This window comes from Emericellopsis cladophorae (genome assembly GCF_022114955.1).
Source record: "Emericellopsis cladophorae strain MUM 19.33 chromosome Unknown NODE_23_length_310842_cov_116_589050, whole genome shotgun sequence".
NCBI classification, from domain to species: domain Eukaryota; kingdom Fungi; phylum Ascomycota; class Sordariomycetes; order Hypocreales; family Bionectriaceae; genus Emericellopsis; species Emericellopsis cladophorae.
The window spans coordinates 156753-170814 of NW_026250948.1; the positions used below are offsets into that span (position 1 = coordinate 156753).

The following is a 14062-nucleotide window of genomic DNA, read 5'->3' on the forward strand; positions in this document are numbered from 1 at the left end:
GGATGGATTGACCGTTGACGCGCGGACACAATCAGGGCGGACGGACTTTCCCGACAGGCGATAGTTAGTAAGGCAGCCCCGTGTACCAGCCCACTACAAACGGCGACGGGAAACCAAGTCCAGGCCAATTACGTGGATTCATTCTCCGGCTTCCCTCCATCTCCATCCTCCCCCGCGCCGGTCCCCAAAACCCCGACTGGCACCAACTCCACGGTGGGGACCGCTTGATGGTAACCGTGAGTCTGTGAATCTCCGAATCCCTCGTGTTTCAACAAGTCATGTCTCCGGGAGCTCTCACCTGTCGTTCCATTCCATCATCCGCGTTTTCTCCTGTCTAGCACTCTTAGCGAGCATCCATCATGGCCTCCCTGTTGAGAGGTTCAGCGTTCATCACGGGCGCCGCAAGCGGTATGTATCTTTCACGAGGCCATGATCAAAATCATGTACTCACTCTCCCAAGGCATTGGCCAGTATACCGCCATGGCGTTCGCGCGCCACGGGGTCACCAGGCTCGCCATTGCCGACATCAACGCCTCCAACCTCGAGGCAACGCGCGCCACCCTTGCCTCCACCTTTCCCCAGGTCCAGATCCTGCCGCTGCACATGGATGTCAGGAGCAAGATCCAGGTGAACGAGGGCATTGCCCAGGTCGCCAAGGAATTTGGCCGCCTCGACATCGCCGTCAACAACGCCGGCATCAACGGCAGCGGTCGTCTGACGCACGAGACGGAAGACGAGGAGATTGAACGTGTCCTCGACGTCAACCTGCATGGCGTCTACCGCTGCCAAAAAGCAGAGCTCGCCGCCATGGTCAAACAGGAGGATCTCGGCCCGCGCGACGGGCGTGGGCGCATCATCAACATCGCGTCCATGTACGGCCTCGTCGCGCCCAACTCGCGCCTCTCCCACACGTCCTATACCACGGCCAAGCACGGCGTCGTCGGTCTCACGAGGGGCGACGCAAACGCATACGCCGACTACAACATCCGTGTCAACGCCATTGCGCCGGGGTACATTGAGACGCCGCTCGTGGAAGCGGCCATGGCCATGACCGCCGGGACTCCCCTGATGGACGACCTGGCCCGGGCGCCGATGCGGCGGATTGGATCCATGGAGGAGATTGCGGACAGCATCGTCTGCCTCGCGTCACGCATGAACAGTTACCAGACGGGGGCGGTGACGGTGGTAGATGGTGGCTTCACATCTAATTAGGGGGGAGGGAGACAGACCCCGAGGGGAGAGTGTCCAGGTCCTAATCAAAGCTAAAGAAATCCAAGTCCTGATTCCGGTGCACCTCGTCGCTCTTCTCCACACTCTGCACCAGTCCTGACAAGCTGGCTGGGCTCATCCCGTGCAGCTGCTCCGTCAACTCCGTCTCGCCCGCCTTGACGCCAAATGTCGCGTTGGACATGAGCTCGCTTGACAGGGCAGACGACTGCTGTCCCAGCACAGAGCTCGCGCTCAGTCCGGCCGGCCCGGGGCCAAAGTCACCCATCGGCGCCTCGTACGTCTGTGGAGGGTTGTCCGAGTGCATGCTGCCCATACCCCAGTCCATTTTCCCGTCATTGTCGCCGTCCAGGTCGACGGCTGATCCGGACAAAAAGTCAAGATCAATGTGGCTGCCATCGCCCGCGCCTAGGGAGAAGAGCATGTTGTCCACCTGGTTCGGTGTGCGCTGCTGCTGCTGCTGCTGGAACTCGTTGGCAAACGTGGGTACCCTGTGGGCCGAGGCCGGTGGCGTCGGCTGCGTCGAAGGAATCTGGGAGAAGAAAGGGGGCGGTGGGCGCGCAAACTCGGATGCACGACGCGAGTTGGTCCCCGGCCGACGCTTCTTCAGGGGCTGACTGTACGTCGTCTCGTCCGCCTCGCGGCGCGAGGGGATGAGGGATGCCGCATAGTCGCTGACGCCCGACATATGCCCAGCAGGATGAACCCGCGTCGACGGCTCCCCGAGGCTGAGCCGGATCTGCGTCAGCACAGCCTTGAGGAGGTCGTCCATGCGTCCTGCCGGATGGTAGGTCACGTTCATATCACCCAGAGCATCGCTGAGGATCTCGAGGTAGCCCATGTACGTCCTCCTGTCCGTGTCGCTCTTCTGGTATGCCAACGCAGCGATGAGGGCCAGCACGGCGGTTCCGGCATGCTGGATACCGGTGACGTGAATCTTACGCCCGTCGAATCGCTGACGATGCTGCCAGAAGATCCTCGCCACACGGATGGCCTGCTGTGTGCAGATGCTTCGGGACAGCGAGGTGCGGGAGTCATGCGCGAGAGGATCGCCAAGCTGGTCGTGAATGTCGTGCCCAGACGTGTCCATGGCATGCGCCGCCGTGCCTTGCGGGCTGGGATGGGCCGACCCTGTGCTCGCGCCATCTGTGATGGAGTCGTACTTGGCCCACGGACGGTGGAGCAGGATCATCGACACGTGATACTGCTGGTGGAGGAGGAAGAAGGACCAGGGTGCGCGCTTGATGTTGGCGGGCTTCCAGGCGAGATGCTCCGGCAAGCGGCGGTACCAGTTCTGCAGCTGGCGGTCGAGGTTGATGACGTGCAGGTACTCGTTGTCGCCCGCCTCGTTGACAAAGACGTTGCCATCACTGGGCATGGACAGTCGGGTCTTGACGACCTGGTAGTCGCGGGACTCGACAATGCGGCCGGCAAGCTCCATCAGCTCGATCAACTGCTCATAGACCTCCCCGTTGAGGGTCTTGGGCGTGGCGGGCGTGTCCGAGGTGAGCTGCGAGAACTTGTCAGACAAGAGCTCCATGCCCAGATCCTGGCTCTTGATACTTGTGGGCCGGCCCAGGAAGAGGGCCCAGTACTTGTCGTAGATGACACAGGCACGCATCGTCATGCGGCGAATGTGCACCTCGGCCTCGGGCATGCCATTGTTTCGACAATCCAGGTGCAGGCCAATGTCGAACGCCAGCCGGTTGGCCATGCCGGCGTACATCCAGCCCGTGTTGTCGCGTCCGACGCCACACTCCAGGTCGCCGAGCAGAAGAAGCGCCTGGACGCTGGGGATGCCGCCGGGGCGCTCGAGCTCGACGTCCAGCATGAACTTGGCCTCCCTATGGAGGGTACTCTCGCGATTGCTGAGGGTGATGCGCTTCATGTCGTCGCGCTCCGTGTCGCACCCACGGTAGCCCATGGCGAGGATGCAGATGTGGAGGAACGAGCTGTAGAAGCGTGGGTTCTGCGTGTCGCGGTCGGCCTCAAAGGCAGATCGCTCGATCACGGGGATGATGCCGTTGTAGTGCTCCCAAAAGTGGCTCATGAGATACTCGTAGGTGGTCGCGCTGAGCGAGCGGATGATGCGCTCAGCGCGGCGAACCTGCTCGGGGGGCTCTCTCGAGTCATAGTGGTCAGGGCTGTCGGCGTAGACGTGGCTGTTGGCGGTAGGGCCAAAGAACCTCAAACGGCCGGAGAGTTGATCAAAGGAAAGATTGCCATTCGTGGAGAGGAGTCTGTGGACGATATCCTCTTGCTTGGGGTCCAGCATGCGGAATGGTGAATCCTCCTTGGACAGCACCTGGTTGGACTGTGACTCGGTCATCATGGGATCTGTCCCTTCAAAGTCCGCCCTGACCATCAAATCATTTGTCGAGTCGGGTGGCGAGGGGACATCCACCGAGGGGGACTGCCGTTGTTTCCCATGCTCGCTGTCCGATTGCTGGCCCTTGTCGCCGTGCTTGGTCTTGGGCGGATGGCTGGCTGGAGGGGGGTTCACGCCGCTCTCCTTCAGCATGCCCTCGAGGAGGTTGATGCGGTCGGACAGGCTGGACATGTACGCTTTGGAGATGGGCCTATGTGCATGAGCAGGGGAGCAGACTTCTATCGTACCCTGACGGTCTCTCACCTTCGCCTTTCATCGTCGTTCTTGATGATGCATTCGGTGCCCGCTCGTCGACACTGGTTGCACTCGGCTTGCCCTGAGGGCACGACGCAGCGTATTCGCCGGTCGCGACACGAGGCACACGCCACGCTGGCCCGATGACGGACCTGTTCCTTCTTGGAAGCGGAGCGGGCGGGTTTGTCCTTGGGTGAGACGTTCTCCTGGGCGGCGACTTGATCGCCCTCTTTCTTGTCCTCAGCCATGTGTTCCTGGTTGCCTTGTTTGTGCAGTCTTCGAGTACAGTGACAGACAAAGAAGTACAAAGCCAGTTTGCTTGTCTGGAGAGCTTGGGAGCAAGTAAAAGGGATCCCCACACGAAGGTTGTCGCAGAGGAAAAACAAGGGGTCCACAAAGGTCATGGGTCATGTTATTCAAGATCATTAGGGGCGCCACTCGAAGTCGTCAGCCCTCCACACATCACTCATTGATCACAGCAAGCATTGTCTCCAACAATCTGGTTGTGCGCAATCTTGCAAGACCCCGAGAGGCAAAAGAGGCCTAGCTTCAATTTCTCGTCCGGCTAGTGTCCAATCGAACATCACTTATTGAGACGCCCAGACTGGGGCCCCAGGTCGGGGGCCAGCGCCGGCGGGCGTGGAGTCTGGAGAGCAGAGCTTTCTGACTCGTGCCCATGTGGGACTGGCCTGGCGTGAATCCCACCTACACATCCTTGTATGCGCGGGGAGTTCATTGCACTGGTGGTGAGGGTGCAATGGGTGACGCACTAAGCGAAGCGACGTGATCAAACCGAACAGCCGACGATTCCCACGGCTAGACGTGTTGGAGATGGGCGGGGAGGATGCCATGGTCGATTTGTCTTTCCCTGCGAGTAGTGCATCAGGGGTCCAATGACAGGACAGGGGCTAGCTGTCCGACGTGAATAGCGTTTCTTGTCCGGCACAATGACACAATCCTTCAACATGGACTTGGATGGGGGTTGGGTTCCAAGATTAACTTCCCGGCTCCACTGTCACCCGCGGGCAGCGACGCTGAGTGTTCAATTCTGAAGAGACAATTAATCACTCTCTGCCATGGATCCCCCGTTCCCAGAGAGTCCAGACTCGCCTGCCCGTATTGTCCTCATCGACGCGAACGGCTGAGCTGGGCCTGCAGGGAACCCACGAGATAATGGGTCACCCCCAGACTAGCCTCGCTTCCCCCATCTTTTTCCCCCGCATTTCCATCCCCATGACTCGGAAACACAACCTCCACCTTCCCTGCACGAGTCTTGCCAATACCAGACTACGTGTACACCAGGAAAGCACCGGTTCACGCTAGACAAACGCCACGCCTAAAACGGGCTCCGCCTGGAGGGCATGGAACGGTACAACAACGAGGGTGTCTTGGTAAATCCACATGCATTCAATAATGTAAGAGATGCAATAATCTAAAGTTGTGGGTATATACACTCATAGATCACGCGCTACTCGACTCCCCACTCTGAATCGCCATTACGCACGTACGTCGACAAGCCCAGCACATCCTTGGTCTGGTTCGCCTTGACCTCGCCGTGCCCGAGGAAGGCGAAGCGGTTACCGTATCGCCAGCGAATTTCGTAATCCTCGAAGCGCGGGTCCTTGATGGACTTGAGGAAGTGGATGGTCTGTCGTTGTCAGTCAACATGATGTTCTCTTGTTCATAGGAGTCACAACGTACCGGCCCGGGCCATAGATAAATCCTATTCTTCTGCTTGCCATCCTTGAACCAACTGCGGCACTCTTCCTGAAAGACGGTTGTCTTGTGGAACTCGTCAAAGTGGGCGTAGAGGTCGTTCAGAGCCTCCTGCTTGACGGCAATCGACCGGATCTGGTCCTGCTGGATCTTGCGCATCATTTTGACGCTGTACTCGACTGTCGTCTCGATGGACGGGAGGAGGGTCCCCGACGACCACGTCGCGCCGGGGCCGACGATGGTGTAGTAGTTGGGGAACCGGGGGGCGGACACACCCATGTAGAGGTTGATGCTCTCGCCCCAGTCCTCATTGATGGTCTTGCCGTCGCCGTTGATGAGCTTAAAGGCAGGCTTGAAGGCGACGTTGAACCCCGTGGCGCAGACGAGTATGTCCATCTTGTGCAGCGTGCCATCCTCGCCGACGATGCCCTCGGGCACCATCTTCTTGATGCCGCCGAAGACGGGCTCCACGTTGGGCTGCACCAGGGCCTCGAGGTACCCGTCTCCAGGGGAGATGCGCCGGCAGCCAGGCGACCACTTGGGGATGATGAACTTCTTGAGCTCCTCGTGGCCGGGTCCCATGCGTCGGTGCATCTCCTCGGTGATGAGTTTTCGGAACGCGTTGCTCATGTCCGAGTTCTGTTGGTACATGCCGAACAAGGAGTTGATTTCGGCCTCGATCCTCTTTCGGAAGTTGAGGTGGTACTCGGGGTCCTCTGCAAACTTCTTCTTGTCCTCCTCGGTGAATGTGTACTGTCGCTGACCCGGCTGGTCGTCGGGCTCGCCCTTGCGGAGGTCGGATTCGAGAACGCCGCCGCCAAAGGGGGGTGAGATCCACGTCGACGAGCGCATAAACACCTTGAGCTTATCCGCTTCCTTTTGCAGTTGCGGCACGATCTGGACGCTGGTCGACCCGGTGCCGATGACGCCCACCGTCTTGCCCTTGAAGTCGACGCTGTGGTCCCACGAGGCCGAGTGCATCTTGGCGCCCGCAAAGTCATGGAGACCCTCAACGTCGGGCCATTTCCAGTTGTTGAGGATGCCCGTGCCGTTGATGAGCACGTGCGCCCAGTCCTGCCAGGCGGCCTTTGTGACCTGGTCTTCCAGCGTAATGTTCCACAGGCCCTTGTCCTCGTCCCATCGTGCCTCAATGACCTTTGTGTTGAGCTTCATGTACTTCTTCGACCCGTGTCTCTCGGCAAAGGACTCGAAGTAGCCCTGGATCTCGGGCCCGTAGGCAAAGTAGTGGGACCAGTCAGGCTTGGGATCCCACGAGAAGGTGTACAGATGGCTGGGGATGTCGCACGCCACGCCTGGGTATGTGTTCTCGTACCATGTGCCTCCAAAGTGCGGGTTCTTCTCAAACAGCGTGAGGTCAAACGAGCCCCCCGCCAGCATCTTCTCCATTTTGTAGGCAAGACATAGTCCTGAAGCGCCGGCGCCGATGCAGGCTACGCGCAGTTTCGATGGCTTGGAGTGGTACTGCTTGAGCAGCCGGTAGGGCGTGTTGGCGGGCACATACGGCGGGTAAGCAAAGTCGGACACGCTGTTGCCGTTGACGTGGTTCTTGAGATATTCCCCATTCTCCGGGATGGTCTCGGCGTGCGCAGCGTTGGTGACGCTGGGCGTGATTTCCTCGGCGTGCGGTACCATGGCGTCTGTCTGCCTTTGCGTGTGAAAGCGAGGTGAAGCAGGATTCGAAAGTGATCGAGCGAATAGGGGAAAGAGATGACAAAGACTGAAAGGTGTTGAAATGCGTATCTATACAGTCAAATGTTTTGCCCTCGGCTACGCCTACCCTTCTCCCGACTTCTGTCCTGTGCCTGGGGGGCCGTACTATTAGGCACGGCCACAGGCACTGCCGCTTGGGTGCGGTTTTTTACATCCATCAGGTCGCAGACAGATAAGCGCCTAGAAATCAGGTCATGCTCGCGCGTGCGTCTCAATTTCCGGGCGCCCATTTGGATACACATTTCCTGGACGGGAAGCGCACTCCATGCCGCCTCAGGGAGTCAGGGCCTAGGGACCGGGACGCTTACACAGCGTGGCTGTGTGGGGGGACGGACGATCGCTGGAGTCAAGGTGTGAGAGGGATTCCTGGTCCTCTGACTCTGCGTCTGGAGTCAGGAATCTGGATATTGTTTTCCAGAATGCGGAGAAAGATCAGGGGTTCTGTCTTTTGGAGTGGAGGTGGAGAGGGGTTCCAGAGCTGCGTTTAGGGTAGGCGATGGAACAGGCAGTGTTAAATGTCCATCTCCGCTGAGTCCGCCCTCTCCATAATTCGCGCCAGACATGAATCATGATACAGACTGGGGAAGGAAAAGCTGGCCTAGAAGGCGCTAAGAACGCAAAGAGTGTCTCATAGCCCCGGATCATATGCTTGAAGATACCCGTCCGCCGCGTTGACCCCTCATGGCTCGCGACGCATTTGGAGTTCCTCCTCGTGACGGGGATGCTCAGACCTGCGCTTGTGAACGTGGAATATCGTAGAACACATGGGCTCGGAGGTAGCTCGCGTTTGATATACTGCACCTGCTGCCGCGACCTTGATGTTGTGCTGCTTCCCACGCGTATTCTGCCCTGACTAACGACCACATCCCCTGCCTCGCACACCATGACAAACCACGCCCTGGTATTCGGTGAGTACATGTAGCTTCCGATAGAGACGTTGTCTTTTCCAGTCCCTAACCAGCCAAGGCGCCTCTGGCATCACAGGCTGGGCCATTACAAACCTCATCCTCAATGGTTATCCGACACCCGACACCTTCGCCTCAGTCACGGCCCTCACCAACCGACCGCTCACCCGCGAAGCAGCGCAATGGCCGGCCTCACCGAAGCTGGACATTGTGTCGGGCGTCGATATTATGACCGATGCCGGCCAGGATGGATTTGAGAAGGAGCTCCTCGCGCGGGTGAAGCACATGAAGGAGGTCACGCACGTGTACTTCTTCGCATACATCATGGACCCGGACGGCGAGAGGGAGAGCCGCGTGAACAAGGAGCTACTCTCGCGCGCCGTCCAAGCAGCGGAGAAGCTGGCGCCCAACCTGCAGTTCGTCGTGCTGCCCACGGGCACCAAGACGTACGGCGTCCACCTGTTAGACCAGTTCCCCTTCAGCAACGACCTGCCTCTGAAGGAGTCCCTGCCCCCCGTGCCCGAGCCGTTCAAGAGCCAGCTCTTCTACTATGCCCAGTGCGACGAGCTGGAGGAGCTGTCGCGCGGGAAGAAATGGACATATGCAGACGTCATCCCCGATGTCATTGTTGGGTTCGTGCCGCAGAACAATGTGTACTCGCTCGCGCAGTGGCTCGGGCTGTATCTCTCCCTCCACAGGCACATCCACGGCGAAGGCTCCGCTGTGCAGTTCCCAGGCTCGGAAAAGTCGTACCACATTCTCTGCAACGACTCGTCGCAGGATATTGTCGCCAAGACGAGCATCGTCGCCAGTCTGAGGCCGGAGAAGAGCGGGGGACAGCGCTACAACGCGGCGGACAGCGCCAAGCCATCGAGCTGGAGCAAAAAGTGGCCGATCATCTGCGAGTACTTTGGTCTCAAGGGCGTCGGGCCTCCTCAGGGCGGTACAGGACCCGACCCAGCGGCGTTTTTGTCAGAGAATGTCGACAGGTGGCGCGAGGTCGAGCAGAAGCATGGCCTCGTCACGGGACGCGTCGGCAACGAGCGTTCGTTCTCGGGTTTCGTAAGTGTATTCTTTTCCGCGCGTAGCCTGACAGGCAGTCTGACAGCGAATACCAGCCTCTTTTCATCATGCGCATGTTCGATTTCGACCGTCAGCTTGACCTGACCAAGCAGCACGACATGATGGGTGATCTGAAGGAAGAGGTGGACACAAAGGCCGCGTGGTACACGGCCTTTGACCGGTACCGGCAGGCCAAGATCATCCCGTGAGGGAGTGGAGGTATTGTGAGCAGAGGAATGGCGTGTATAGACAGCATGGAGACTGTTCTTTGATCATTAGAAACAATGTGAGCTGACCACGAAAAGATTTGTTGCCTTACGTCGTCTTCAGCCTACCCTACACATGACAGGCGTCCAATGTCTCCGTCGGGTCAGTCCGTCCCGACGCAGCTCGTGTCCCCTGCCCAAAGACTCGAAGCTCTACCATCCATACCACAGTGTCTAGGACCCCGATCCACATCATAATTACTACATGATACACATCACATGTAGGTCGCGGTGATTTCGCGTCCTCGAATGGCCTAGCGCGTTCGTATTCAACCCAAAGACGTTTTTCTGAGGCATCTTCATTCCGCTTCAGCTTCCGCGCACCCGCATCTCGTCGGCCAAACACGCTATAGTTCGCTCAATCCATCAGCCCTGCGCATTGATTGTACTGCATCGAGTCCAGCCTCACACATACATGCCCGAGGGCCAGGCGCCTCGCAGAGCGGTAGGGGTCAAGGGCCGACCCCAGGCCTGTGTGACTTGTCGCAGGAGGAAGAAAGGCGTAAGAGAAGCCCTCACTTATAATCACATTGTCAATGTTTCGGTCCAGCCCTCTTCGGGCCATCCATCCTGCAGCTGTTCATGGAATAAACTGAATTACGCGTTCATATGCGCTCAGACCCTCGTGCCCCGTTCATGTTGTTGGCATCATGCTAATGCAGCCAGTGCGACCTCGTCCGACCCAGCTGCGGCCAATGTCGAAAAGCGTGTATCTCCTGTGGAGGCTACACATCGACAAAAAGGCATGAACCCCAGATTGACGGGACCTCTTCGTCCTCGTTGTCATCACCTTCTTTGCAACGGACGCTGCAAGCCGGCTCGTCGGGGGCGTGTCCGCCATCGTCCCCTCTGGCGTGTGAGGGCACAAAGGCCGGGATCATCGGCCAATTCTGGGACTCCTACTTCCCCAACTCGACCGCCTTTCCCAGAGGCTTGTTCGCCTTCACTTTTGGCGGCTCGCTGGACGCCATCCAGACACATACGGCACAGAGCCCTGCCTTGGCCAAGCAGATGCTGGCCGTAGCCCTGGCCACCGCGAACCGATCACCGACAGGCAAGCCCTGGATGATGCGCGAAAGTCGCAGGCTGTACGCGGACGCACTGCGCATGGCGGCGAAGGACATATTCGCCAAGACACCAGATATGGAGCGGCAGCTCGTGGCCAGCCGACTCTTCAGCCTCTATGAATCCTTCTTCGGACGGGGCCAGCAGGCTCACGAAGCACAGGCCCGTTCGTGGCTTCTGCACAGCAATGGAGAGACAGCCATCGTCACAAGCAACTCGCCTGCCACCTACGCCACAGGCAGAGCACATCGGCTGTTCCTCGCAGGGCGTCATCAGATCATCATGACAGCCCTGCTGCAAGAGAGGCGGACGTTCCTGTCGAACCCGATATGGAAGACAGCCCCGTGGACGTACTATCCCAAGACGCCGCGCGATCATCTGCTGGATCTCTTTGTCGATATCCCAAGTGTCCTGGAGGGCATCAAGGCCATGAAGGCCTGGGAGTCTGAGGCAAAGAAGACCGAGTATAGACACCTACTGGGAAGGGCCGTGAACGATGTAAACACCCGTCTACTTGCCTGGCACAAGCAATACGCGTTCCCAATCGTCCCGGCAGATCTAGCGGAAGAGCTCCCCGAGCGGGTGACGGCAGATCTACTCGCTGCCGCCCACGTTATGACGCTGTACCACTGCCTAACCTTGCGTTGCAACGCGCTGCATCAGAACCTCAGCGGGGCGGCCGACCCGAGGCTCGACGACGACCACGAGCTCTACGAGCTGACGCGCGCCAGCAGGCTGTTTGGACACCCAGACGCTGGTCTCTTCCGGCATCACATTGCCACGTTCCCGCTGATCACGGGACTGTTGCACATAGAGGCCCGGGGCGAGGGCGCGTATGCGGCCGAAAGGGCAACCCTCGATTCCGTATTGAACAGCGGCTACTTTGAGTCGCTCAAGGACTTTCTCGTGAGCATGATGCCCATCCAGCCCACGAGTATGCTTAATCTCGGCGCACGGTGCACGGCCCAAAAAGGGGACCAAGGCCCGGATACATAGATCTCCCCTCTCCGAACCCTCCTGTTCATCTACACAGATAGGACACCATGTTGTTTCTTACACTTTCAGTTTCGCATAGTAACCCTTGATGGCCTCCTCCATGAGTGCCCGAACCTTGCTCGAGTCGAGCTTCTCTTCGCGGTCAAAGGAGTAGAGACCGTTGGCTTCCTGCTCTATATCGGCCCTGGTGGTGGTGACTGTTAGCAATCTCTTGGCCTCCGATCCCCCCCAAAGATTCAACTTACAGTTGTGTGTAGACAAATGTGCAGCAGTGCCCGCCCTTTGTGACGCCCTCGACAAGCTTCCGCACACGCTGCAGCAGATCCTCCGGATCACTGGCCGTGGTGTACCCCCAGTCCCGCTCTTCGCCGTCCTGCGGCTTGATGTTGACGCCGCCAAACTCGGTGCACATGACCGGCGCGCCGGCGACATGCTGGCATCCAGCGTCCCCTGGCACGGCGGCGGTGAACAGATCGCGGCCGGCCTTGTCGCCGAGGATCAGCTTGAGCGAGGCGCATGTCTTCTCCAGCTCCGGTCCGTCCGCGTAGTCGTGGAAGGTGGTCAGGTCCGTCAGCACGTGCTCCCAGCCGCAGTTGTCGTTGATGCTCCTGGTGGGATCCAGGGTCTTGGTCGCGTAGTACAGTTGGCGGATGTGATTGCGCTGCGTGACGTCGTTCTTGAGGTCGGTGTAGCCCCAAGACTCGTTGACGGGGGTCCAGGTGACGACACACGGTCGGTTGATGACCAGCTTGACGGCCTCCTCCCACTCCTGGTTGTAGCGCTCGACGTACTCGCTGCTGAACTGGTAGGCGTTGGCCATCTCGCCCCAGACGAGGTAGCCCAGCTTGTCGGCCCAGTAGTAGAAGAGGGGGTCCTCGACCTTTTGATGCTTGCGGCAGCCGTTGAAGCCCATTCGCTTGCCGAGCTCAACGTCGGTGCGCAGCGCCGCCGGCGATGGAGGTGTCATGAACGTGTCCTTCCAGTAGCCCTGGTCCAAGCACAGGGCCTGGAAGTAGGGCCTGTCGTTGAGCCGGAAAGTCCCGTCTCCCGTGGTCCAGTTGAGGGAGCGCATGCCTGTCGTCGTCTCGACGGCATCAAGCACATTGCCACTGCTGGTGTCCACGAGTCGGAGAGTCAGGTCGTAGAGATGGGGATGCTCAGGGGACCAAAGGGCCAGCCCGTCGCGCCAGATAAAGGGGTCGTCCAGTCCCTTTTGCATCTCGGCCGTGAGAAGGTTGATCTTCTCCTTGGACAGGCGAAGGCTCAGATCTACGGAAGCCGAGTCGCTGTCGCGGGCCAGGTGCACGAGCTCGGACTTGCCCACCTCGACGCCGTGGAAGCTAGCTGCCATCTCGACGCCCAGCTTCTGCCCGGCTCGGCGCCCCGTGATGGCGATGTTGCTGTGAAGTTTGCCCGACGCAATGTCGTTGGATCGAATGATGGTGCCATGCGAGGAATCCGCGATCCTGGCTGGTGGCACCACCTCCAACCAGACATTCTGCCAAATGCCACCGCTGGGCGTGTAGAAAATACTCTCAGGCTTGGCGCCCCAGTACTGCTTGCCTCGTGGCTGCGTCAAGTCGTACGCAGAGTCGTACACCCGCACGGTAAGCCTCGAGGGCTGTCCGTGCGCGACGGCGTCCGAGACGTCAATCTCAAAGGGGACGTGGCCGCCGCGATGCCCCCCCACGAGCTGGCCGTTCACCCACACCTTGGCAACGTAGTCGACCGCTCCGAAGCGCAGGACCAGCCTGTCGCTCTGGCTCTCGCGCAGGTCCTCGATGGAACGCTCGTACCAGAGGACTTCATGCACGCCGCGCTCGTTGATGCCGCTGGCGGGAGACTGGAAGACAAAGGGCACTTCGATCTTGCGCTTCTGGTGCTCCGTAGTAGTGCTGGCGAGGATGTTGCCCTTGATCAGCTCCTGGGTCCCCGAGGCGATCTTTTGGGTGATGCTCTCGGCTTGAGAGGAAGAGCTGGTGTCGGCACTGGCCTCCTTGGCGGACACGCTGACAGAGGCCGGCAAGCCGCTCTGGTGCCACTTTGCCGCAAGGCCAGCGTCGTCGTCGTCAAAGATAAAGTCCCAGGGCCCATTAAGCGATTGCCAGCGCAGCGGATTGCGCTGGAAGTCGGGTCGCGGGTATTCCTGTGCCATCGTGGTTTTTGTGTTTTATCTCGCTGTGAATCAACTTTGTCGTGTATGTTGGAAGAGGACAGATGGTGCAATTGCAAGACGAGGAATTTCTCAAGGCGTTCTACCGTGAGGGGAACTTGTGGAACGGCTGCGCCGTGGTGAGGCTCGTGTCGACGAGTGAGATGAGGTTGTGCTCTGCCCCTCGTGGAGAACATACGGACGCCGTTGGACGCAATCAGTAGGAGGTGCTGCACATCGTGCCCACCCTCCAGTCCTCCGAGATGCATTCACAGCGTTGGCCAAGCATTGAATTGTGCCGCACGACTACTCGCTCAAT

The 14062-nt window shown here is 59.2% G+C and overlaps 5 protein-coding genes across 5 annotated transcripts; 2 read left to right on the forward strand and 3 right to left on the reverse strand.

Moving 5' to 3' along the window:
* Positions 1-359: 359 nt before the first annotated feature.
* J7T54_004052 (3-oxoacyl-[acyl-carrier-protein] reductase-like protein) lies at positions 360-1212 on the forward strand (the record flags this gene model as incomplete). The annotated part of the gene is made up of 2 exons (XM_051506570.1): positions 360-408; positions 461-1212. The coding sequence occupies 2 exons, from the start codon at positions 360-362 to the stop codon at positions 1210-1212; spliced, it is 801 nt and encodes a 266-aa protein (XP_051362135.1).
* A 40-nt stretch (positions 1213-1252) lies between these two features.
* On the reverse strand, positions 1253-4098 carry J7T54_004053 (putative transcriptional regulatory protein -like protein; the record flags this gene model as incomplete). Its single annotated transcript, XM_051506571.1, has 2 exons — positions 1253-3806; positions 3860-4098. 2 exons carry the CDS (start codon positions 4096-4098, stop codon positions 1253-1255), a joined length of 2793 nt encoding a protein of 930 aa, XP_051362136.1.
* A 1220-nt stretch (positions 4099-5318) lies between these two features.
* J7T54_004054 (putative sterigmatocystin biosynthesis monooxygenase-like protein) lies at positions 5319-7219 on the reverse strand (the record flags this gene model as incomplete). Its single annotated transcript, XM_051506573.1, has 2 exons — positions 5319-5498; positions 5552-7219. 2 exons carry the CDS (start codon positions 7217-7219, stop codon positions 5319-5321), a joined length of 1848 nt encoding a protein of 615 aa, XP_051362137.1.
* A 961-nt stretch (positions 7220-8180) lies between these two features.
* Positions 8181-11591, forward strand: J7T54_004055 (3-oxo-Delta-steroid 5-beta-reductase-like protein; the record flags this gene model as incomplete). The annotated part of the gene is made up of 4 exons (XM_051506574.1): positions 8181-8205; positions 8264-9264; positions 9321-9469; positions 10274-11591. 4 exons carry the CDS (start codon positions 8181-8183, stop codon positions 11589-11591), a joined length of 2493 nt encoding a protein of 830 aa, XP_051362138.1.
* A 57-nt stretch (positions 11592-11648) lies between these two features.
* On the reverse strand, positions 11649-13746 carry J7T54_004056 (Beta-galactosidase-like protein; the record flags this gene model as incomplete). The annotated part of the gene is made up of 2 exons (XM_051506575.1): positions 11649-11775; positions 11837-13746. 2 exons carry the CDS (start codon positions 13744-13746, stop codon positions 11649-11651), a joined length of 2037 nt encoding a protein of 678 aa, XP_051362139.1.
* Positions 13747-14062: the final 316 nt, after the last annotated feature.